This window comes from Neomonachus schauinslandi, chromosome 2, assembly GCF_002201575.2.
Source record: "Neomonachus schauinslandi chromosome 2, ASM220157v2, whole genome shotgun sequence".
In the NCBI taxonomy this organism is placed as follows: domain Eukaryota; kingdom Metazoa; phylum Chordata; class Mammalia; order Carnivora; family Phocidae; genus Neomonachus; species Neomonachus schauinslandi.
This window is the reverse complement of record NC_058404.1, coordinates 197,072,013-197,098,660: the sequence shown is the minus strand read 5'-3', so window position 1 is coordinate 197,098,660 and position 26,648 is coordinate 197,072,013. Positions and strand designations below refer to the sequence as shown.

General features: G+C 45.6%; 1 protein-coding gene across 2 annotated transcripts in view; it reads right to left on the bottom strand.

The window, feature by feature from the left end:
- The window catches only part of SLC2A9 (solute carrier family 2 member 9), a 189,664-nt gene that overhangs the window by 99,463 nt on the left and 63,553 nt on the right, over positions 1-26,648 (bottom strand). For both annotated transcript variants that reach the window (XM_021677593.2, XM_021677592.1), the window contains one exon: positions 26,177-26,322. In XM_021677593.2, the coding sequence (XP_021533268.1) occupies positions 26,177-26,322 (146 nt within the window). The remainder of the gene's footprint in view (positions 1-26,176; positions 26,323-26,648) is intronic.

Here is a 26,648-nt window from a genome sequence, read left to right as displayed (position 1 = left end):
GCACTAGTGGGTATTTACCCCAAAAATACAGATGTAGGGATCCAAAGGGGTACATGCACCCCGATGTTTATAGCAGCAATGTCCACAACAGCCAAACTGTGGAAAGAGCCAAGATGTCCATCAACAGATGAATGGATAAAGAAGAAGTGGTATATATATACAATGGAATATTATGCAGCCATCAAAAAATTGAAATCTTGCCATTTGCAATGACGTGGATGGAACTGGAGGGTATTATGCTGAGCGAAATAAGTCAATCAGAGAAAGACATGTATCATATGACCTCACTGATACGAGGAATTCTTAATCTCAGGAAACAAACTGAGGGTTGCTGGAGTGGTGGAGGGTGGGAGGGATGGGGCGGCTGGGTGATAGACATTGGGGAGGGTATGTGCTATGTGAGTGCTGTGAATTGTGCAAGACTGTTGAATCACAGATCTGTACCTCTGAAACAAATAATACATTATATATTAAAAAAAAAAAAAAGAAGAAGATAGCAGGAGGGGAAGAATGAAGGGGGGGAAATTGGAGGGAGAGACGAACCATGAGAGACTATGGACTCTGAGAAACAAACTGAGGGTTCTAGAGGGGAGGGGGGTGGGGGGATGGGTTAGCCTGGTGATGGGTATTAAAGAGGGCACGTTCTGCATGGAGCACTGGGTGTTATACGCAAACAATGAATCATGGAACACTACATCAAAAACTAATAATGTAATGTATGGTGATTAACATAACATAATAAAAAAATTAAAAAATTAAAATATTGATATATAAATGTAGGAAAAAAAAAAGAAAGCACAGGTAGAATGTATGTTTTTGCTTTGGAGAAACATGTTCATTCCTGATGGAAAGATGTTTAGCATTTTCCTAATCCCAAATTTGTTCTTTTGTGATCCAAACTCTAAACCATTCAAGGCTTTCCAAGGAAAGAATAGGTAGGAACCAAAAGTCTAGGTGTTGTTTGAGAGGAAAGAATAAGAAAAAGCAGAGCAACCTGAGTCTTTAGGACCGAGAAGGAAGACAAGAGTATAGTTTCTGTGATGAGCTGAAAACTGTCCTTCTCTTGCTTAAAGCTCTGCGGAGTGGTAGAACCTCACGTAGGGAATGGCTGCATGGACATCTAAGAGTTTATTTATTTATTTATGAGAGAGAGAGAGAGAGCACAAGCTGGGGCAGAGGGGAAGGGAGAGGGAGAGAACCTCAAGCAGAGTCTGTGCTGCGTGCAGAGCCTGATGCAGGGCTTGATCTCACGACCCAGAGATCCTGACCTGAGCCAAAACCAAGAGTGGGAAGCTCAACCAACTGAGCCACCAGGCGCCTCTCTGTCTCATAACGTTCTGAGCAGGACAGGGAGTAGGACCTGAAGAGCCACAGCTGCAAACAACAGCAAGTGTCCTCCAGCCTGGCTGGCCAGAGAGAGGACATCCGTCACCAGCAGAGCCACCTGCTACCACAAGGACATGCTGGACTGGGCAGGAGGCTGGGTAAGCATAATTCGATCAGCCGATTCTCTCCCAGGCAGAAGGAGCCACGGAGGAACCAATGGGAGAAAGAGCAGAGCACGTGTTGGCCTTGGGGCCCTCATACGACCCTGGGAAGGAAGCAAATGCCCAAAGAGGCCATTCACAGGAGCCTCTTGTTGGCCCCAGGGAGTGTGAACTTGCGTTGGACTGAGTGGATCATGGGAAAATAGAGACATGTGGCTTCTTGTACGTGTCCCTGGGATGTAGTGTGCTAGGCACTGGGGACAAGTACTGGGCTTGCAACACTCACTGCAAGAGGGTAGTAGGTAAAAGAAACAAGCAAACGTGGATGACTAAGTTCCCCGAACTCCTCAGCTTCTCCACCCCAGCCCTGCCCCAGTGTCACACTCACTGAGGCCACGATTTCCAACTACTTTCCTACCACAGCTTTTATCAGAACGGCTCTCAGACTTAAGCCGACATCCACTGCTTCTGGTTTCACTCCTTCCCCATCTTTATATGATTTCAAAAAGCATGGCCATTCTTGTCTCTGGCTATAGTGAATCAATTTCCTCTTCTCTGTTGTCACTTTCTGGCATTCTGGGGAGACGTCTGTTTTGCTCTTGGACTCATTTTGGAATAGGTAATTCTCTTTTTTGTTTTTAAAGAAATATTCATTATCAGTCTCAAAACACACATCTTAGGAAGAGAAAAATATAGTTACAGTAAAGCTCCACATTGGTCTGATTTAGTTCTGGAGACTTAAGCTTTGCCATGGTCCACACACAGAGACTAGTAGGGTCAAAGGCAAAATGTAATTATGGGCTCAGGAAAGTTTGGCTTTACAAAAAATGGTATTTAGGTATTTGGGTTTTTTGAGAACTTTCCTTTTAGATAAAGACATGCACTTGTTTTTAAAGAATAAGCTAAAGATGCCAGAACCCAAATTTTGTAAATGCTTTCCATTGTTCCCAATGAGAAGAGAAAGTATGTAAATTTTTAACTGGGAATCTTAAAAAAAAAAAAAAAAAAAAAAAACCACCCAAACAGAAAACCTTGGAAAGTAAATTTCTCAGAGGGGACAGGGACTTTACAATGGATTTATTTAATATTTGGGTGAGTGGTTACAGAACTGAAGTAGCTATGGAGATAGCAGGGAGGTAGAGGCCATGATGAAGGCAGAGAGGTAGAGAGGGCTCTGACTTCCAAGCTCCAGCATAGAGCTCATAAAGTTCTCTGTGCTGGAAAAGCCAAGAACCTAATCCAAAGCCAGACTGCCTGGGGTTGGGTCCTGACACTTACCGATTCTATAGCCATACATTAACTTAACCTCTCTGTTCCTCAGTTTGCTCATCTGTAAAATTAAGCACACAGTAGTGTGCCTTCCATGGAATGAGAGCTTGATAAGTGTTTGACCAATAGCAAAAATGACAAAGTTAGTGCTGTTTTGAGGAGATTTCCGCATTCCAGAAGGAGTCAGGTCAGTTTCTGCTATGGTCAGTTTTTTTTTTTTTTTAAGATTTTATTATTTTAGAGAGCGTGAGAGAGAGAGAATACATGGGGGGAGGGGAAAAGGGGGAGAGAGAGAGAGAACCTCAAGCAGACTCCCTGCTCATGGAGCCCAATGCAGGGCTCCATTCTACGACCCCGAGATCATGACCTGAGCCGGAACCAAGAGTTGGACACTCAACCGACTGAGCCCCCCAGGCGCCCCTGCTACGGTCAATTTCTACTCAAGGACTGTATGAGCCAAATGTCCTGTAACCCTAGCAAGCCCTAACTCTTGTATTGTAAATGCTTTGCAAAAGCCCTAGAATCATATGCATTTATGGTTTTGATGTTCTTTGACCAAGTCTCTATGATTCATGAGTTACAGTACTTAAATTCTTCAATCCTAAAATTTTAAGTTTTTGGGGTGTTCAGGTCACATATCAGTACTCTGGCCCAGGGACTTGGCAAAATGAGGCAGCACTTTAGCATTCAAGCGGAGGTTGGGTGCTATTTGAGCCTCCATCTCCCATTATGATATGCATACTGCAGGCTTTCCTTAGTGTTTTCTCAGTCTAGAATTTTATAATTTGATCATTCTAAAATCCATTTATTCGAAATTTCCTGGATGGCTTTTCTGTATTGGATATTAAAGGATTGAGGAAAAAAAAAAAAGGCATGGAAATTATCTGATAAATAAGGCAGATTGCCCATTATCTTCTCTGATTCCTGAAAACGACAGTCCAGGAATGCAATGGTATTAACTGTGAGAACAAGAAAAGTGGTGGGCGCCTGGGTGGCTCAGTTGGTTAAGCGACTGCCTTCGGCTCAGGTCATGATCCTGGAGTCCCGGGATCAAGTCCCGCATCGGGCTCCCTGCTCAGCGGGGGGTCTGCTTCTCCCTCTGACCCTCTTCCCTCTCGTGCTCTCTGTCTCTTATTCTCTCTCTCTCAAATAAATAAATAAAATCTTTAAAAAAAAAAAAAGAAAATAGAAGTGGTGACCTTGGGCAAGGTGGGATAGCAAAGTGGGGAAAGGGGCAATCTGAGCCCTTGGGAGGCACTAAGAGGAAGCGAGACCCTGATGCTTGGAACAAGGGACCATTGAAGGCAGGTGAGGTTGAGTGAAAGAGCAAAGACTCTCATCCTCTGCCCACGCCTTGCAGCCAGTCAGCTCTCTTGCCCACGGTGGACTGGCTCAGTCTCACAATTAGTGGGACCATGGTATCTTCAGACATGGGCATACCAAGCACAGCAACAAAACATGAAGCCGAAAGTTAGAAAATAAAGCCCAGTGCTCCCAATCACCTTCATCTGACCTGCTCCTGCAAGTCAGGCACCTCCTGTTCTGTTTAGAGAAACCAACCTCCAAAGAGAAAAGGATCCCATGCTGACATACTAGGGCCTCCCAACAAAAATGCTGCTCGCTCTTTCATCTTCCTGGGTGAAGCCCCATCCCTCACCCAGAGCTTCTGCTCATCCTGTTTTAAATCTGCATGGGAACACTAGACATTTGAGGAGGTCTCCAACCTGAAGAAGAGAGGTCAAAAGAAACCAACAAAAAGAACAAAATTGGGAGTAAAAACAGAAAATGTAGTAGCAGAACAAAATAAAATGTAGGGGGCAAAAGCCCCATCAGTAATACCTTCTGTGATATAGATGCCGATACTGTGTTTAGGAAACAAGAACTGGATGCCGTGAAAAAGTGACACACAAAAAATCCCTTAGAAATTAAAAATATGGTAACAAGCAATAAAAATATGCAATAAATAAGTGGGAAGACAAATTTGAGAAAATCTCCCATGTGAGAGAGAGATGGAGAAAAGGAAAGGAAAGATTAAAAACAGAATTAGAAAGTCAGTCTACGATCTGACTACCAAGGATTTTAAGAAAGAGAAAATAGAAATATGGAGAGGAAAAACTACCAAAGAAGTGACATATGAAAATTTCCCAGAATGAAAGGACATGAGTCTGTACACTGATAGAAGTTACTGAGAACTCTCTACAATGAAGGAAAAAGACCCACACCAAAGGATACAAATTGTAAAATTATAAAACAAGAGTAAAAAGAAATTCTAGAAGTTTCCAGAAGTAAACAATAGTTTACTTACAAGTGAGCAGAAATAAAGTCATCAGATTTCTCATCAGCATTGCCAGATACTTGAGGACAGTGGAGCCATGCCTTTAAAATTTGAGAAAAATTATATCCATCCGTTCTTTATCCAACCAACTATCTATTGGGTGTATGTGTAGAATAATTTTTAGACATGGAAAGTCTCAAAAGATTTTCCTTCCCGGGGGCGCCTGGGTGGCTCAGTTGTTAAGCATCTGCCTTCGGCTCAGGTCATAGTCCCAGGGTCCTGGGATCGAGCCCCACATCGGGCTCCCTGCTCCGCGGGAAGCCTGCTTCTCCCTCTCCCACTCCCCCTGCTTGTGTTCCCTCTCTCGCTGTGTCTCTGTCTATCAAATAAGAAAAAAAAAATCTTAAAAAGATTTTCCTTCCCCCATGTTTTCTTAGGAAAGTACTAGAGGAAATGATTCAGCGAAACAAGAAAATAAGCGAGGAAGACATAGAACCTAGGAAACAGTGGATCCTACCTGCTAGAGAGATACAGGAAACCCAGGAGGACAGATCTGCACCAGGACCAGAGACAACCAGTTTAGATTAAAACAACAGGCCAGAAGACTGAGGTACAAAAATCAAATTCATAGAACATTTGCAATATAGTTTAGCACTTTGCAAACTTATTGCCAAATACTTAATATTAAAGCATTTGGAAAAAAATCAACTGTAGGTACAAAGAAAACTAAGCAAGTGAGAAATAACAACAAAGGTATTACTAACTCCAGGTGAAACGAAAAGTTGCATGAAAAAGGAAAGCAATTGGGGTACATAATCATAATATAAATATAACTAGTGATTAATAAAATATTGTGCTATAACTGTATTGGTAGGATAGAGAAAGGGGAGGGGAGACATAGTGGCGTAAGGATGCCTAGACCTCAACTATTACAATAGGACATCAGTGAAAATGTCTCCAACTAATGAATCTAGAAGTAGTGTTACAACCAATTATTTATAAAGATTATATATAGATACAGCTTTATTATAAAAAAACTAGTTCAAATTATCTTAAAATATAGGAGAATTATCAAATAACAGCTAAAAGAACTGTAAGAGACTCTAGTAGGTGAATTAATGGACCCCTGTTATTCCTTACAAGTCTTTTAGTAGTATAGGATTCCTTTTTAAACCATTTCCATATTATTTTGACTAACATAATCAAAAATTTGTTTTGAATCAAGTATGAATTTGAGATAGGAGTAATTTTTATTGGGGATAATTTTCTGGAGTTTTGTGCACCCCCTCGAGATTCTGGGTGGGGAATCCCTAGTCTCTAGGCTCAGTTTCCTTTGCTGTGATTCAGCCACACAACGTGAACTGGCCTGGGCCTGAGCAACCTGAATGTTCTGGTCTCAGGGAGGTGCTGAGTCATAACCAGGTCTGACACAGCTGGATGGGGGGTGGGGGTGGTGGTGTGTGTGTGCGCAGGTTGGAGCGGGATGATTTCTTTCAAATCACTGTTATTTTCAACACCAAGCTCTCTTGGGCAGGGACCCAGGCTAACAGGGTGATCGTCTCCCCTCAGTATTCAAAGCATAGGAAGGAACTGTGATCAGTGAGGGCTGTTTGAGAAGCTCAGAGGTCAAGTTACATGTGAGAGGAGTCTTACCGTTCCAATATTAGGACTTGAAATCAGCCAGAAGCAGCATCTGCCTCATCTAATTATGCAAGCACAGTGTCTGGGTTGTGTTTCCCCAGGGCCCTAAGCCTACCAAGTCTCTCAGCCTCCACGAAACTGCACAGACTGGCACTGAAGACCAGAATAGGCCCTTTGGCCTGGAAAACAAGCTCTACCTTCACTAGCTCCTGAGAGTGCCCTCCATTGATTTAAGCTAATAGAAGAGGCTACTTAGCCTCCACAATGAAATGCTTTTTCAGTCAATCAACAATATCAGTGAGGTCTACTCCACACCAGGCAGTGCAGGGAAAGGTGAATCCAAATCAGAGAGGCTTGGCTCCAGAAGGGATTACAGTCAATGTGAAGTCAGAGGGAAGCAATGAGAAAGGGCATGTCCCGATGTTGCCCTATCAGACCGAAGGCCCAGGAAATGCTATTGAGGGAATTCAACAGAGTGAGTGAAAAGCTTTTGTTGGGAGCATCAGGCCAAGCTCAAGTGGTGTTTAGCTTCTCCTCTCTATTTTCAGAAAGGCTGTTAAATTATATTCCTGTTCTGAGTTTATAACTGCTGGAGCTGGGCCTTTCTTAACGGTTAAGTGACGTGGATTGAAAGAGGTAAGAGAGAATGAATGGTACCAGGCAGAGGGGATGGCAGGAGGATTGCAGGATAGTGGAAGAGCAGAAGGGACATTCAGGAAAGTGTGGATAGCTGAATGGTGCTAGAGGTTAGATGCATTAGGCTTGGGCCCTGGGCCCAAATGTGGGGGCCTTGGAGGCCAGACTGAGGAATTTGGGCTTCATTGGTTGGACACAGGATCCACTGTTTAGCCAGATGGCAACTATTACAGAATATAGTGATAAGTACTTTACACACAGCGTGTCTTTCAATGACTACATTAACCCCACTGAGTATGCATTCTTGTGCCCATTTTACAGATCTAGAAACAGACTCAGAGAACAGCAGGAACTTGTCCAAGTTCCACAGCTAGAAAGTAGCAGAGGTAGGAAATCTACAACTTTACGAGTTCCAAGTCGGAGCATTCCACCGTGCTCCGTGCCCTTCCACGGAGGGGCCGGTGCGACCCCAGCAAAGCACAGCCGGAGGAAGGCGGTTTGGCAGGCGGGACTGAAATGACAGGAGCAAGGAGGGGCAGGGAGAATGTGTCTGTGGCCCCAGCTGACCTGCCCCCCTCACCTCTGCTGGCCTCCCTGGGCCGCTGTCAGTTTTTTAATGTGCCTCGTGCTCTCTCAGTCTTCTGTTTGGGTTTTTTGCACAGTCGGATTGCTTGGCCTGGGATGGTGTCCCCCCAACCTCCCGGCTACCCTGTCGTCCCCTAACCATCAGGGTGGACACCCCCTTCTCCAAACGGCTTCCCTTGCCCTCCTCTACTGTGCTGGGCCTGCTCCCCTGGTCATCCCACCTTTGGGATCGCTCCATGGGCCCCCAGTGTCCGCGGTCCCTTCCATCTGCCCCTCTGGCAGCAAGCCCGTCGCAGGCAGGGACTTCACCTGCCTCATCTTTGGGGGAGGGTCTGGTATGTGGTGGACACTCAGTAGATACTGGGTGATTTGAGCAAAATGAGTTGATCGGAATTATATGCCTATAGGAGGTAGAGATTATAGATTCGAGTCATCTGCAGCAGTCCAGAGGAGGAGTGAGGAGGGCCTGAATTTGGGGGCATTGGTGGGAGAAAGAGGAGAAAGGGAAAAGGGGCTGAATGAGAGGGACACTTGGAGGGAGATGGTCAGGAGCAGCAGGAAGGGGGGAAAAGCTAGGTCAGGAAAGGGTTCCGGCAGAGGCATCTCTGGAGAAGAGCTATGACATGCTTCACAGGGATCTGCCTCAGCCACTCCCTGGCTTCCTACTCCTCTCAGCCCCAGAGGCCTCCCCCCCACTAGCCACCCTGTCTAAAGCAGCCTCCATTGCCCCTCTCCCCCACCCTCCTGTTTTATTCTGCTTCACTTCATATATTCATTTGTCTCTGATCTATGTCCTCTACTAAAATGCAAGGTTCATGAGGGCAGAGATCCTTGTCTGTTTTGTCCACTGCTATATAGAGGATGGAACAGTGGCAGGCATACAGTAGGTGCTCAGTAAATGTTTGTCAAATGAATGAATACACCATGAATTTGTCCAAATGGAGGCTTGAGCTCCTGCCGGCTGTAAACACTAGAAGTTGCCCAGTGATAAGTCAGGTCTGGATGCAGTGCTCCTGAGCACCCCAGACTTTGCACCCTGCATCTTGGGCAGCAGCTCCCTAGAAAGAGGAAGCCCTGGGCTGAGTCCTGATTACAGAAGCGTGATAAGAGCCAGGGTGTGGGCCAGACTGCCTGGGCTGAGCCCTGGCTGGAACTCCTACTGGTGTGTGGCCTTGGGCAAGTTCTTCAAACTGCTGGAACCCATTTTGCTCACCTGTAAAGTGGGTGTAAATCATAGCAATCACATCTGATAGGCTTGTTGTGTGTTGTGGGGATCACACTAGACAATGCTGGTGAAGAGCTCTACACAGTTTCTGACCCAGGAAACCCATTCACTCAGTAGCACCTGCTGTGAGTCTTCTAGGTGGCAGGCACATGCCCTACTCACAGGCTGAGAGTTAGATACTCCTGTCTTCACAGACAGGAGATGAAGGACCGAACATGACATTAGGAGGTCTCACATACTACAACAAATTAGTAATGCCTGCCCCTATCCAGGTTCGGATCATGTCCAAGACCACCAGCCAGCTGGCTCTGGGCAAGGTTCCCTCTCTGAGTCTCCCTGTTCTAGCCTGTCAAGCGGGGATGACAAAGAAGGTACTTCTCAGGTTCAGGCAAGGTTATGGATAAAGCCACTGCTTCACACAGGGTAAGCACTTTGCATATTCTGGTGCTGGCTACCCACCAGGCTACCCTCTCCTCTCCCCTCTGCTATGTGAGGGATGGGTCATCCTTGGCAGGTTGCTCAGCCTCCCTGGGCCCAGTCCTCTCACCTGTGCTGAGCGTCCACCCCAGCTGGTGTTTGGGGAGAGCATGAGGGCACACGGCGGCACCCAGCTCAGGGCTCAGGACCTGTTTCCAAGAGCAAGCGGCCACTACACGGTACAGTGGACAAAGCTGGGCCTGTTGGCCAGGGACTGGGGCCCAGTCCTCCTTGGCAGCTGTGCAGCTCAGGGTCAGGTGCTGCATGTCTCTGAGAACTGGGTCTGCATCCCAGTGAGGATGCTCTGTTGCACAAAGAGCCCTGGAGACTGCAGATGATGTGACCCCTTTGCACACGTGTGTAGGAATGAGTGGGTCACAGTTTCCAATCCATCTTCTCATCTTCCCAGCATCCCCTTGGAAAAGAATGATGGTATAATGGCCAAACACCTGGAGAGGGAGAGGGTGAACCTCTGCTGTTCAGAAGCATTTGTTGATAGCAATGTGTTACAACCAGACCAACCAGATAGTAAGAGCTGGCCATGGACTGGGAGCATTTCCGATTTAAGAGCTTCTACTGAGCTGGGATCTGCCCAAGAAAGGCCAAGGCCGAAATGGCAATAGCAGGGATTCTAGCAACCTGTGTTCAAACACAGCTGTGCTGCCTGCTACCTGGGTGACCTTGAAGCACATTTGTTAATCTCTCTGTGGCTCAGGGTTCTCACCTGTGAGATGGGGATGATATCGATGGTGCCTAATTCATAGGGCCATTGCATGGACTCCATGAGTTAACACATGGACCGAGCTTAGAAGAGAGGGGCCCATAGCAGATGTCAACTCTTGGAGCTCTGGACCCAGGTCTGATGACGCTGACCCCACTCTTGGCCTGACCTTTGCTGAATCCCCCTGCCTTCAAGGCTTCACCCAAGGCAATTCCAGCCTGGCTGTCGGGGCCATGGTAGTCACAGGGCAGGAGCCTCGTGGCCAAGCCATCCCCAGAGCTGCTCATCTTTCCCGATGTGGGCTCAGGAATTCTCTGCCTTCCAACACCCACTCTGGGCCACCCACTCAGTGGGTGGCTCAACTCTTCATTTTCCCCTGTGGCTGTCTTGAAGACAGGACAGCAAAGTTCAGGCAAGCTTCAAAGACTTTCTTGAAGATTCCAGATGACATGGCTTCAAGAACTATTAAATTTATCTCTGTATCCCTCCAACCTTCCTTGCTAATAGATTGAGATACCAGCTGAGCTGACAGAGGGGCTCAAGTGCCCCCTCGGCCAGGGACATGCACCACCACACTGAATGAGCCATCAAACCAGAAGCTCAAGTAGACAGGAACCTCAGGGCGACTTCACTGCCAGCCATTCTTAGTGATGAGGGGCTCAGGGTCAGGAGAGGTCACTCGCCCAAAGTCACAGCACTCTCAATACTCAGTGGCCCGAGTCTTGCCCACACATTTCACAGTAGGTGAGCATGAGGGTCTGTTTGCATTTTTGGAAGTGAAGAACCATTAGAAAAATTAATGAATTGGGGGGCCCCTGGGGGGCTCACTTGGTTAAGCATCCAACTCTTGGTTATGGCTCAGGTCATGATCTCAGGATCTGATGCAGGGTTGTGAGATCAAGCCCTACATCGGACTCCATGCTTAGCAGGGAGTCTTCATGAGATTCTCTCTCTCCCTCTGCCCCTCCCCTCCCTAAAAAATAAATCTTTGAGAAAAAAAAAGAAAATCATTAATTGGGGTATTCTTCATCATTCGGAGGTCAAGGAATGTTTTGCATTCCTTCCACATTTAGGGAGCATCTCAGTGTCACCAACACCATGGTCAGACCCAGGATGATTCAAAGATGAGATCTCTGACCTCAGTTCCCGGGAAAGACCAACAGGTGAAGGACTACTTGACTCCGAAAAGGGACAAAGAGAGCCTCTGAGAAGGGATTATTTGGGGAAGACTGACGTGAGAACAACCAGCTCTGAAGGCTCACAGGAAAGAGTAACGCATGTTAAGTGTCCAGCACACACCATGCCCACAGGGAAATGAAACAGCTAATACTGAGGGACTGACTCCCACGTGCCAGGCATTGTCCTGAGAACATAAATTCTCACAACAACTCTGTGAGCTATGCACATTTATCCTCATTTTACTAACAAAGATACCAAAGCCCAGAGAAGGTAAGTAACCTGCCCGAAGTCACAGAGCTAGGGAGGGGGAGAGCTGAGATCCTAACCTGGGTGTTGGTCTCGGGGTCCTTGCTCTGAATCACTTGACCAGGAATCAGAAGCACCTGGAGGGCTCATTAAAGTACAGACTGCTGAGCTGCACCCCAGAGTTTCAGATTTGGAAGGAACCGGTCTGGGCGGGAACCACACTTTGAGGAGCCCAGAACGGCAGCACTTTGACCACGGCTGTGGGCTCTCACCAAATAAACCCTAATCGTCGCAGTTGGCAGGCATTAGCTCTACCGCTTCCCACACAGAACTTAATTCCTTTTCCTATTGTCAGAGGCAGACTATGAGTTACAGCTGACTCTGGGAGCTAACTGGACTCGAACTGCCCCACTTGAAAAGGCTGAATTATGTAAAAGAGAAGATTCGTCTCTGAATGTCATCTGAAGGAGCACAGACATCAAACTTGTGAGAGCTCTGGAGTGAGGGATGAATGCAGAGGTGACAGGCTCCAATTTTCTTGTTTCCTGTTTCCCTTCAAAGGAAATTCATTATGTGGCTGCTCCCAACCCAGCTGAATGTTTTCCCCAGCTATAGAAAGCAGCTGGGTCATGCCCAAAATGAGATTCTTCATTTCAAAGAGGAAAGGTGTGATTTCGAAGTCCCTGAAGAATAAAGATCCTTATCAGGAGAAATGTTGGGCTGTTTGGGGCTTGAAATTATTTTAATATAGATGAATACGTTTCCCCTTATATTCTTATGAAAATCAAGCTCTCTCCTCTTCCAGCGATTGAGGTCCAGAGAATTCTGGATCAAAAGCTCACAGAAAGTAAGCGCTCTCATGCACTCAGCGGTTGGGTCCACGTGAGAAAAATGCGAGACTGAAGAGGACTGCCCTGCCTGGCTTCCTATCCCAGGACTCTAAGCTTTGGGGACATCCTCCTGAGTTCCCCTAAAACAAGTCAGGACTTTGGTTCTACTGCAAAGAGGTCACAGGCTTCAGAGCCAAGAAACTTAGGCTCCACTGCCTTCCTGCTGCAGTCAGCTGGGTAATTATTAAACCTGTCTGAGGCTGAGCTTTTAATCTGTAAAATAGAAATAATAATACTTATTCCCAAGTACTGCTACATGAATTACATGAGATATTGGCTGACATCAATTTGGCACCAGCTGCAGGCGCTGTTCCAAGTGCTTGACGTGTGTTTCCTTCTTCAAGTCTTACGAAAGCCCCATGAAGCAGGTGCCACTGTAATCCCATTGAAGAGGGGAGGAAAGAGGCTCAGAGAGGTTCTGTAACCTACTCAAGATCCCACAGTTCATGGGTGGTGGTGCTGGGATGCAGACCCAGGCAGCCTGGCACCAGAACCCACACACCCACTGCACTGCACCCCACTGCACCATGCTACACCTCACTGCACCACTCACACCACACTGCACTGCACCCCACTGCACCGCTCACACCACACTGCACTACACATCCCTGCACCACTCACACCCCCACTGCACTACACCTCCCTGCACCACTCACACCACACTGCACTGCACCTCCCTGTACCACTCACACCTCACTGCACTGCACCCCACTGCACCACTCACACCCCACTGCACTGCACCTCCCTGCACCACTCACACACCACTGCACTGCACCTCCCTGCACCACTCACACCTCCCTGCACCACTCACACCCCACTGCACTGCACCTCCCTGCACCACTCACACCCCACTGCACCGCACCTCCCTGCACCACTCACACCCAGCTGCACCGCACCCCACTGCACCACTCACACCCTGCTGCACCACACCTCACTGCACCACTCACACCCCACTGCACTGCATTGCACCACACCACACTGTACCACACTGTACTATGCTGCAGCTGAAGCTGTTCCATGACCCTCCCTTTGGAGTTCATTCTTCTGTTACAGAATCACATTTTTTAATCTCATGGGGAATTTTTTCTGGCATGAGATCCTTTGTATTTTGTAGATCAACAATAATGGCTGTGATTAAATAATGATCATTTTGTAATGCCAGGTCTGTAGGGTATAATGGTATAAGAAAGAGCTACTGTCCTTAAACAAACATGGAATGCTTAGCCAGGTGGATCACAAACCAGCCACAGAATGGGAGACACAATGGATTACTTTCTCTTTATACAACAAAACAAAACTGGCAATGAGTGACAATAACAAAGTCACATCTACTTGAGGATTGAGAACATTGTTCGAAATAATGAATTGTTCTGAATATGAAATAAAAATGACAAATTATTTAAAAAACAATCACATTGAGAAAGTGGCATATGACAATCTCGGGAATGTTGGCAAATCTCTGTTCATAGAAAATGTATGAATAATAACAAAGTAGAAATTAATAAAATTGGAAAGCAGTAAAGTGAATAACAGAGTTTAGTCTGTCAAATAACAAAATTAGAGGCAACCACTTGGATATCTTGTTTTAAAAAAAGAGAGGGAGAGCAAAATCCAGTAAGTAGAACTAAATTGAGTGAGAAGACATATAGACATGGAGGATGTTAAAACTTACATAGTTGTATGTATATCTGCATACATATTTGAAAGTGTCAATGAAATATATAACTTAATTAAAAAGACAGAAAGTAACAAAATTGACCCAAGAGAAAATAGATTAGATTATTAAAGAAGAAGCTGATAAAGCTTCTTCAAAGAATTTCTTCCTGAAAAACTAGGTTGAGACTGTTTTACTAGTGAGTTCTTTTGATGTTTTAACTACCAACTAATGTTACAGAAACTGCTCTAGAAAGAACAAAAGATGAAAAGATAAAAAACATTAAAAACTCTAGACAAATTTCATCTATGGACCTAAGTATATAAATTCTAAACAAAATATGAATGAATCAAATTTAACAACATATAAACATATTCCACCAAGGAAGATGTATCCCAGGAATGGAAGGATGATTTAATATAAGAAATTCTAATATTACAACACACCCAGTAAATGATTGTCAGGTAAAAGAAAAGCATCAATAGCTTAATAAAAATCAGAAGATATTTTACACATTGCCAGTAGTCTATAAAAACCAAGATGGGATAGATAATTCCTCACCAGGATAAATAATATCAATTTCAAATTAATAAAAATTAACATGCCCAATAGTGAAACACAACATGTTTCCCAATAAATTAGGAAAAATGAAGATGTCCCCTACAGTCAACACTGTTAACAACCTGGCCAATGCAAGAAGATACGAATGTCAGTAAAGACATAAGAGGCATAACTATTAGAAAGGAGCGGACAAAATTATCAGTCTCTGCAGATGTTATCAATAATCATTCATGTAAATTGTCTAGGTAAGCAAACAAATAAACAGAAACTATGAGAAAGCAAGAGAGTTCCAGATTACCCCACATAATCAGTAGCTTTCCCATATTTTTTCTTTGAGAGAGAGATGAGAGAGAGCAAGCACAAGTTGGGGGGGAGGGGCAGAAGGAGAGGAAATGAATCTTAAGCAGACTCTGCACTGAGCATGGAGCTCGATTTGGGGCTCGATCTCATGACCCTGAGATCATGACCTGAACCAAAATCAAGAGGTGATGCTCAACCGACTAAGCCACCCAGGCGCCCCAGCTGTCCCGTATTTTAACAACCAGTTAGAAACCATAATGGAAAACCTCCAATAGCAGCAACATGATACAAAATATCCTAAGCATTTAATTAGAGATTTAGATTCTATTTCTTAGGAATGCAACAGCAACAAAAAAACCTCAGTGGTAGGAAAGAAAATCTAAATGTGGAGGGGGCGTGGCATATTTCCTGATGGAAATAATCAATTAGGAAAAACTGTCGATTGGGTCCAAATGAATGAATCAGTTTAACACAATTCCAATCAAAACTTCAATGACATTGTTGTTTGTGTTGGAAAATGAGGAAAGATTCAGAGTTCCCACGGAGGAACAAACAAGGGAATGTTTCTGGCACAGGTCTGAAGATGAAGATGGGTAGGAACATGAAATATATACTCAAGTGACAATAATGAAAGCAACACAGTGGAGGCCCTCGCAAGAAACACGAGGGTGACAGAGAGGGGGTGGCCCAGAAGCAGAAACTCACGTGTCACGAAAGTAATGTGTGGTAAGGAAGCCTCAAAAATCAAGAAGGAAAAGGTTGTCTGAATTAACGAGTAGCTTAGGAAAAGTGGGGAGAGAGATAGGAACAAGATACTTTTAAATGCTTCACACCATATTCTATAATAACTCAAAAGATTTTAAGAATTAAATGCAAAACTGTTACCATAAAAGATCCACAAGTAAATACAGATGCATATTTGCTGTATTCTGGAGAGGGAAAGAAATTTATAAGCTAAAAACAAGTGGAAGAGATCTCAGAGGAAAAGAAAGACTTTTCTACATAAAAATGTTTTTATAATCCACACACTGAAAATGAAAGGGAAATTAAATGTAAAAAAAGAAAAGCCATAAAAATATTTGCCACGAATATATCAAAGGGTTACTATCCCTAATAGCGAAATAGATTGTAAAAGTTACTAAGAGAATGGTTAACATCCCAGTAGCCATGTAAGGAAGGTACATGACTATACAGACCATTTACAGAAGAAATATTTGGAAACCAGCTCATTGTGGTTGGCCCAGCGAGGGCCTCCTAGAAGATATCCACAGTCTAAACCTGGGAGTAATTTACGTGGCAAAAACGATTTTGTAGTTAAGGATCTCCAGATGGGGAGACTGTCCTGGAATACCTGGGTGGGCCCTAAGTGCAATCACAGGTATTCTTAGACGAGGGAGACACAGGGAAATGTGAGCACAGAGAGGAGGGAGGAGGGCATGTGAACACAGAGACAGACATTAGGGTGTCGTGCTACAGGTCAAGGAGTGTCAGGAACCACCAGCGCTAGAAGAGGCAGGGAACAGAGTCTCCTCTTGGGCCTCCGGGGGGAACGCAGCCCTTCTGACACCTTGATTTTGGCCCAGTGAAACTTGTTTTGAATTTCTGGCCTCCAGGAATATGAGAGAATACATCTTAGTCTCTGTTGTGGTCACTTCTTTTCTCTCTCTCTTTTTAAGATTTATTTATTTATTTGAGAGAGAGAGAGAGAGAGTGCAGACACATGTGAGCAGGGGGAGGGTCAAAGGGAGGGGGAGAAAGAGAATCTTAAGCAGGCTCCCCGTTGAGCACAGAGCCTGACTCAGGGCTCAATCTCACGACCCTGAGATCAGGACCTGAGCCGAAATCAAGTCTGATGATCAATCGACTGAGCTACCCAGGTGCCCCTCTGTTGTGGTAATTTCTTACAGCACCAATAGGAAACTAACACACTTACGAAACATCTAATCTCACTAATGAACACAAAATAATATTACAATGTGATTATTTTTCCTATAAGATATCAGAGCTATTTAAATGCTTATGGATGACAAAGGTATAGTGATACTCTTGAGCACTGCTGGTGGGAAAGTCAGCCTTTCAGGAGAAAAATTTGATAGTATGCGTAAAAAGCCTTGCCTGACTTCCAGCTCAATTACAAAGCTGTATCACCAAGACATCACGGTAGTGGCACAAAAACAGACACATAGACCAAAGGAACAGAATAGAGACTCCAGAAATGGACCCTCAACTCTATGGTCAACTCATCTTTGACAAATCAGGAAAAAATATCCAATGGAAAAAAGACAGCCTCTTCAGTAAAGGGTGCTGGAAAAATTGGACAGCCACATGCAGAAGAATGAAACTCGACCATTCTCTAACACCATACACAAAGATAAACTCAAGATGGATGAAAGACCTCAATGTGAGACAGGAATCCATCAAAATCCGAGAGGAGAACACAGGCAGCAACCTGTTTGACCTTGGACAAAGCAACTTGTTCCAAGACATGTCTCTAAAGGCAAGGGAAACAAAAGCGAAAATGAACTTTTGGGACTTCATCAAGATAAAAAGCTTCTGCACAGCAAAGGAAACAGTCAACAAAACAAAGAGGCAGCCCACGGAATGTGAGAAGATATTTGCAAATAACACTACAAAGGGCTGATATCAAAGATCTATAAAGAACTTCTCAAACTCAACACTCAAGAAACTAATAACCCAGTCAAAAAATGGGCCAAAGACATGAACAGACACTTCTCCAAAGAAGACAGACAAATGGCTAATAGACACATGAAAAAATGCTCAACATCACTAGCCATCAGGGAAATTCAAATCAAAACCACAATGAGATACCACCTTACATCAGTTAGAATGGCAAAAATTAACAAATCAGGAAACAACAAATGTTGGCCAGGATGTGGAGAAAGGGGAACCCTCTTACACTGTTGGTGGGAATGCAAGTTGGTACAGCCACTTTGGAAAACAGTGTGGAGGTTCCTCAAAAATTTAAAAATAGAGCTACCCTATGACCCAGCAATTGCGCTACTAGGTATTTACCCCAAAGACACAGATGTAGTGAAAAGAAGGGCCATATGCACCCCAATGTTCATAGCAACAATGTCCACAATAGCCAAACTGTGGAAGGAGCCAAGATGCCCTTCAATAGATGAATGGATAAAGAAGATGAAGTACATATATACAATGGAATATTACTCAGCCATCAGAAAGGATGAATACCCACCATTTGCACCGACATGGATGGAACTGGAAGGGATTATATTAAGTGAAGTAAGTCAAGCAGAAAAAGACAATTATCATATGGTTTCACTCATATGTGGAACATAAGCAATAGTACGGAGGACCATAGGGGAAGGGAGGGAAATCCAAAGGGGGAGCAATCAGAGAAGGAGATGAAACATGAGAGACTATGGACCCCAGGAAACAATCTGAGGATTTCAGAGGGGAGGTGGGTGGGGGGAGGGGGTGACAGGATCATGGGTATTGAGGAGGGCATGTGCTGTGATGAGCACTGGGTATTATACTTAACTAATGAATCATTGAACACTACATCAAAAACTAATTACGTACTCTACAGTGGCTAATTTAACATAAAAAAAAGCCTTAAATAAATTCATATTCTTTGACCTACTGTTTCCATTTCTGGAATGAATAATTAGAGAATTGAGTAATGATTTATGGTGAGGATTGTTCATCTCAAGTTTTCAAATTGCAGTGTTTCACTAATAAACACTGGAAACAATCCAAACTACGAGAAAATAAAAGAACAATGAAACAGACTATGGTAACTCATAAAGTACTGTACAATTATTAAAATTATCATGCCAGGGACGCCTGGGTGGCTCAGTCGGTTAAGCGTCTGCCTTCGGCTCAGGTCATGATCCCAAGGTCCTGGGATCGAGTCCCGCATCAGGCTCCCTGCTCCGCGGGGAGCCTGCTTCTCCCTCTGCCTCTGTCTCTCTCTCTGTCTCTCATGAATAAATAAATAAAATCTTTAAAAAAAAAAAATTATCATGCCAAATAATTTCAATGCCTTATTCACAACATAAAGTTGCAATATAATCAGCATATAAAAATGAACTAAATGTGTGTGTGTTGCAAGATTATATGATTAAAATAATGGCAAGAAAAATTAAAAATTGTTAGAATCTTTATCCAGAAATGGTAAAATATAGTTTAATGTTCTTATTTTCCACATTCTTCCATATTGGATACAACGGTATGGATGCATCATAATCATAAAAATCAAGTAAGTTAACAGGAAAGAGTTAAAAGATTCATGGGGGGGAGGGTTAAATAGGTGATGGGGATTCAGGAGTGCACTTGCCTTGGTGAGCACCAGAAGTGCTGAATCACCATATTGTACACCCGAAACTAATATTACACCGTATGTTAACTAACTGGAATTTAGATACAAACTTCAAAGAAAAAGATTTATGAAAGAGGTATTTGTTTTGTTATTATTCACAGTGAAAATTCAAAAGGCCAAGGCATTCAGTAATGGACAACAGTCACAGTGCACCTTTGTGATGGAATACGATGCTGTTGCTGAACGTTTATTTACGCTACTTTACAAGTGTGCTTATAAAGAATCTTTAGTGAGATATAGAAATGATTTTGATATGGCGGTGATTTTTTAAAAGCAAAACACAAAGCTAGGTACAGTATTAATCTCTACTGCATAACAGATATATAGAAACATAGAAAGAAATAGAGCAAAATACTCGAAGTACCTGCCTCCCCTAACATGCCAGAATTTCAAATGGTTTTACTTCCTTCTTTATGTTTTTCAAATGTTCTGAGCTGAGCACAAGATATTTCTGCAAAAGAACAAAACGGATGTAAGTGGTATGTGAAGTGTGTGCCCCGAGAACAATGATGGACTGGGAGCACCCCCTGGTCTGCCCTGGTCTGCTAGCTCACCCAGAAAGGATGCCCCCACCCAGGCAGATGAACCACGCAGTGATGGCCCCACGTGGTCCCCCTGTCTTCCTGCATCTCTGCCTACAATTTTCATCCAAGTTCCTTTCTTCTTTCTCAAATGCAGGAGAAATAGCTAATTAATATGTTTTTAAATATCGTTTGGAAGCATAAAATGTCACATAAATGTTCAACTCCCACATGTTTTATGATGTGTCTTTGATTAAATTCGCGGCACAAGTGTTAATTCCTACATTCACTTCCCTGTCTTGCCTTCTGGCGGTCTGTTATTAAAGTCTTCCCACTACTTCCTCCAGCCCCTGCATTTCAAAGCAATTGCTCGCATGGAAACACAGTCCTGCTCTCTTTACCTTTTTTTTTTTTTCTCTCACAAGCTCAGTTGTCTCTGTCTTTGAAGATAAATGAGAAATACGATGAAAACAGAGAGGATGAGATTCCGACACTCAGGTGAAACAACTGTGGGTCTCACGTAGCCAGAGTATCATAAATGCCCTCAGAGATGCATAGAAGTTTCCATCGGACATTCCTCCCTGTGCCAGAAGCCCAATATCCATCTTCCTGGAGCATGGCTTTGAAAATAAGGCATTTACTGAGTTACATATCCTCTAGCCAGGTCCAAGACTGTGGAAAAATCCAACCTGATGGGAAAAGACAGCCTCTGGGGAGCAATGGGCCATCTTCTTAGCTGGCTCGGGGCCAGAGGCGGGCCTGGGCACTGTGCCTTTGGTCAGCACCAGGCTTGCGAGCCTGGTTGCTGTGGGGGGTACCCCTGCCTGGGAAGCCAGGTCCCTGGGTCCTCAAATCAGCTCTGCCTTCAAGTTGCTCTGTGACTTGGGCAGTTCATTTCAGTGACCTTGTCATCTCGTCCCCTGAAAAGCTGCTTCTCCTCCAGGGCTCCCTATCTCAGCATCTAGTACAGCCTTCTACCTGGCTGATGTGCCAGACACCAGGACTTACCCTGACTCTTCCTCCCCTGGACACCGCGCCCCACCACTCACCAAGCGAACCCGTGCCCACTGCCACGACTCTAATCCAAGCTCCCGTCTCCCCACTGGACCAGTGCGGTCTCTCTGGGTTTGGCTGTGGTCTAATATTCTCTCCACACAGCAGCCTGAGTCTTTTTTTTTTTTTTTAAAGTAGACTCCATGCCCAGTGTGGAGCCCAATGTGGGGCTTGAACTCATGACCCCGAGATCAAGACCAGAGCCGAGCTCAGGGGCTGGACACTTAACTGACTGAGCCACCAGGCGTCTTTTTCTCAAGCACACATCGCATCCTCTTGTTGCCTTACTTGCACCTGTGGATGACTGCTCAGGGCTCTTGAATAAAGGTAAGCCCCCACAGGTGCTCTTGCTCGCCATCAAGGTGTGAAAAGTCGCCCACAGGCAGGGTCCAGCCCACAAATGGAAGGTGGTTGTTTTTTTAAGGTCAACTGGTTTCTAATGTTTAAAAATCAAGAAATACGACATAAATACCTGGATTCTAACTTCTCTTGGAAATCAGAAAATCTATCAGCTGTAGCCCAGTATCTGTCATGGAAACAGCAGCAGCTATTCCCACTGGACAGGGCATGTCCCCCCAGCCTCCACAGGCCCACCGAACCCCCTCATCTTGCCCACCCTTCATTGTACTCGCAGTACGTGGACCTCCTGCCCCTCGGGATGTGGCCCCTGCATACCTTTCCAGTGCCCCCCCCCACTCTCCCTCTCAGTGCCCCAGTCCCCCTGGGGCTTCTGCCTCTGCACAAATGACAGGGCTGTCACTTATACTGTCCCCTCTGCCTGGAACACACTCCCGCCTCTGCCTCTCTCGCCCTCCATCAGCCTGGCCTGGGTAAATCCTACTAACCTCAAGGCAGGAGTTTCAGTGTCACTTCTACAGGAAAACCAACCATTCCTGGCACCCTGCTCTAGGACAGTGCTCTACCTTTCCCCCACCATGCTGGTGATCTTTGGTTACTTGCCTTTCCTGTGAACTCCCCAGAGGGAAGTCCTGGTGTCTGATCTCCTCTGTGCATGGCCACCAGCAACCAGCCCAACATGTGGCACAGAGCAGCTTTCTAAATATTTGCTGAATGAGGGAATAAACTCGCAACCTCTGGATTTCGCGTACATACACATCAGTAAGACAAGATCTACCGGAGGGAAAAGATGCAGAAGCAAACAGAAATGATAGCATGGGACAGGTTCCTGCGTAAGGTGTCTGTTCCGGGGACATGCTGAACAGTGTCATTGTTTGCCAGAGATGTTCCCCAGGGAAAGTCATGTTGGAGTGTAGCCTGGGGACGTGGGACTTGCAAGCATGCCTGCTACCAAGGAGGACTCTGGCTCACGGAGGTGGTGACCTGCCCAGGGTCACACGGTTCCTGCAGACCATGAGTATCATAAACGTCAGAATATACCTAGTTTATGTACATGCCCAAAGCTGTAACTCCAGCATCCAACTCAGTACTCAAGAATGTGCCAAATGAGTAAAGGAGTGAGTGAATGAAGAGACAAGACAGATGTTTAAGAAAGACCGAGGGAACTGTTACGGATGGAATGTTTGCATCCCCCCCCCCCCCCCCCCCCCGGCAAATTCACATGTTGAAACCTAACCCCAAGGTGATGATGTTAGGACATGGAGCCCCTGGGAGGTGATTAGGTCGTGAGGGTAGAGTCCCCACAAATAGGATGAATGCCTTTATCCGAAAAGACCTGGAAAAGAGGATTTCTCCCCATTTGAGGACACACTGAGGAGGCAGCGGCCCACATGGCAGGAAGTGGGCCCTCTCCAGATCTGGCCCCCTGATCTCAGACTTCGCGCCTCCAGAACTGTGAGGGGTACAAACTGTCTTGTTTGGAAGGTGCCCAGCCTGAGCTAAGACAGGCTCCCAGCGGCAGGAAGGACCTGACACTGATTTGAGGAGTGCGATGAGGAGTTGGAACTTATCTTGAAAGAGAAAAGCTTAGCCTCTATGGAGGCAGATATTTGTTTACTTTTTTAGTCAGGGAGGACAACAGTCCTATATTTGTTGACTTTAAAACACATTTTTACATTTCAGGGACAGAGGCTGTCATTGTTACATTGTTTTTATTTTTGTCACACAATTATGTTGACTTTTACAATTTTTAAATATTTTAAAAACAAAAAGCAAAAGAGTCTCTTCAATGTGGGATCTCACTTTGGTAAGACTATTTCCACCATGCTCACCTGAATTATAGAAATCATCACGCATGTGACAACCACAGATGTAAAGTGTGAGTTGTTTTTGCTTTTGCAAAAGAGAAAAACAAAACTGTGGCCATAGTAACCCAAAAGGGTTGATAATGAAAGATGAGAAGCAGATGCTTCTGCAGTGACCTGGATCAGGTGAAGTGTAAAAAAGGCCTACGCAATACACTTCAAAATGGTTAAAATGCTAAATCTTATGCATATTTTAACACAATAAAAAGCATTAGGAAATACTGGAAAATATTTTTAAGTGATAAATGTCATCCAGCTCCCATTGTCTTGCCATGCTTGATTCCTCTGCTTCTTAACCTTCCCTGAATGAGGCAGAAGCTGGCTCTAGGGTCACGAAGGCTCAGGCATAAAGGGGCCCTGTGCTCTCCCTACCTAAGCTCTTACAGTCTTACTGTGATTTATAAAAAGAAACATATCTTTGGTCTTCCTCATTTCTGGCACAGAGCTCCTAAAACCCTTGGAATTTCCTAAGTGATAAGAGTAATAAAGGTGTTGGGCACCTGGGTGGCCCAGATGGTTAAGCATCTGCCTTCGGCTCAGGTCATGATCCCGGGGTCCTGGGATTGAGCCCTACATCGGGCTCCTGGCTCAGCGGGGAGTCTGCTTCTTCCTCTGCCTCTCTCTCTCTCTGTCTCTTATGAATAAATAAATAAAATCTTTTTTAAAAAAAAAAGAGTGATAAAGGTGTCTTGATATTCACAAAGACCCCTTTAAGCCACACCTGAGTTTATGTTAGTGAGTGACTTTTGGACAGTGTCGAAGGATGGGGGTCGGATGCCATCAGAGCCAAGCTACCAAGTGACCTGAAATCTCCAGGAAGGGGAGAGAGCTGGATATTGAGTTCAGTCGCCAAAATGATCTCAACAACCCTGCCTTTGTAATGAAGCCTCCACAACCCTCCCCCCACCCAAAGGATGGGGTTGGGAGAGCTTCCATGTTGGTGAACATGGGAGATTCTGGGAGAGTGACATTGCGAAGAAGGCAGGGACCTCCCTGCCCTCCGCATGCCTTTCCCCGTGTGTCTCCTTCATCTGGCGGTTCTGAGTTTTATCCTTTTATGATAAACCAGTAATCTCGTAAGTAGATTGGGGCCCTGTGTCCTGTGAGCTGCTCTAACCAGTTAACCAAACCCAAGGAGATCGTAGGAACCACTGATTTATAGCCAGTTGATCAGAAGCGCAGGTGACAACCTGGACTTGCAATTGGCATCTGAAGTGGGGACAGGCTCGTGGGACTAAGCCCCGACCCCGTGGGGTCTGACACTGTGTCCAGGTAGATGGTGTCAGAATTGAGCTGAATTGCAGGACAGCTGGCTGGTGTGAACTGTTTGATGTGGGGAAAGAACCAGCACATCAGAATCAGTGTCAGAATCCTGCTTACACTCCGAGGGAGCCCAGCGTGTCCTGTTCCTAGCTGTGTAAGACATGCCCCATACGTGGGTCTGGAAGCAGACAGACCGGAGGCCTGGTTTCAGCTCCATGTTTATAAGAGTCAGTTTTCAACCTCACGTCTTTCAGCTTCCACGTCCACAACTGCAGAGGTGAGCCACTCACAGGGAAGTTGTGAGGGTTTGGATGGCATAAAAAATCAGTACTGTGTGATGTGCGCATTGTCATGTCTGTTCCAACTGCCGCCTCCCCCTGCAGGGGTGCAGCTCACAGGGTCTGCCAGATGTGCTCTGTCCAAGCACCAGACCATGCAGGGCAGTGGACATCCCACCATCACCAGTGGTTCATCTCCTCCCTCCCTCCAATCTTCCAGGGTGCGTGGGAAGGCCAGGCTCTTCTTCCCTCATCCTGGTGGGACAGGGAGGCAGCAAGTCTGTGGACTCCATCCCCTCCCCATCTCCCCAGGGCCACCGCCTCAGTCCCTCTCTCTAGTCTCTGCCGGGTCCTCCCCTCCCTTCCGACCCTTCCCGCCCCAGTCCACATGTCCACACCATCCCTACCCCCAGAGCCACCTTCTAACTTGGACCTGGCCACATCACTCCCCTGCTCAAGTACCACTGGGCTCCCCAGTGCACCAGGACGAAATCTACTGGGGCTCAATGAACAGGCACCTCGCCTCTCACGTTCCCCGCACAGGCTCTCCCCTCAGCCCTCAAGGTACTTGAATCCTGGCAGGGCCATTTCTCATCGTAGGCCTTTTCTTCTGTTACCCCTCTCTCTGCAACGTCTTCTCTCCAAACCCCACTTTTACCTGACTAACTCCTGCTCAGCTTCATGGCTTCATCTAGAGACCACCTCTTCTGGGTAGCCTTCCTTGATCCCACCCTCCCCACCCTGGGTGAGGCTTTCCTCCTTGCCAAGGCCACACAACAAGTAAACTGTTGAACTGGGATTCCAAGTCAGGCCCTCCCACTTCCCAAAACAGAAGACTGTGCAACCACATATTTATGTAAGAAAGAAAGAAAGAGTGAGGTAGAACAAAGCAAAACACCTTGGAAAGATGTCCCAGCTTTAGTAAATGAAAATAGCAAGCTGTAGAACAATGTGCATGGCATGGTTCCATTTTAAAAACTACATATGTTTATATAGGTTTGTATAAGCAAAGAAGAAAACCTCAATAAATACAAATTGAGCTGCTGACAATAGCTATTGGGTGGGTGGATCTGAACATTCTGTAAGGTTTGCATTTGTTATGTATTGTTTATGTTCTAAAAAAAAAATGAAAAAACGCAATCGAAGGAATTCAACAACTGTTCTCCAATAATAAATGAAAGGCCTGAATGCTTAGGAATCCCGAGACACAGGGACGAGACTTTGGAGGCAGGCTCACCTCCGACTACTCTTGGTCCTGGAAGGGACACAGGGAACTGAGAGGATGGCATGAAATGAGAAGGGTCAAGGTGGGCAGGCGAGCCACACTTACCTTTCCCAGCAGCTCAGGCAGGCCCATCACTTGCCCGGCAAACACGCCAATGCAGATGAAGATGGCGGTCACCTGCCCCAGAGAGCCACGGATCTCCTTGGGCGAGATCTCGTTCAGGTACATGGGGAGTGCACTGAGGGCGATGCCTGTGAAAGAAGCATGGCAGCCGTGAGAGGGCTGTCTTCTCCAAGGGAGGAGTACCCTGGGCAGTGAGATGGCCCTCATCCTCAAGGAAGACTGGTCAGAGCCCTTCCCTCTGCCGTGCCCTCTCAAGAACAGCAGGATAGCCACAACACCACTCCCAGCATCTGCACAGATGGCCGATGCTTTCACATGCCCTGTTTCCTGTCATCCATAAGGTATGGCTGGGAGGTAGATTTCATAGAAAGGGAAACAGATGATGATGGTGGTGGTGGTGGTGATGGTGGTGATGGTGATGGTGGTGGTGGTGATGATGATGGTGGTGATGGTG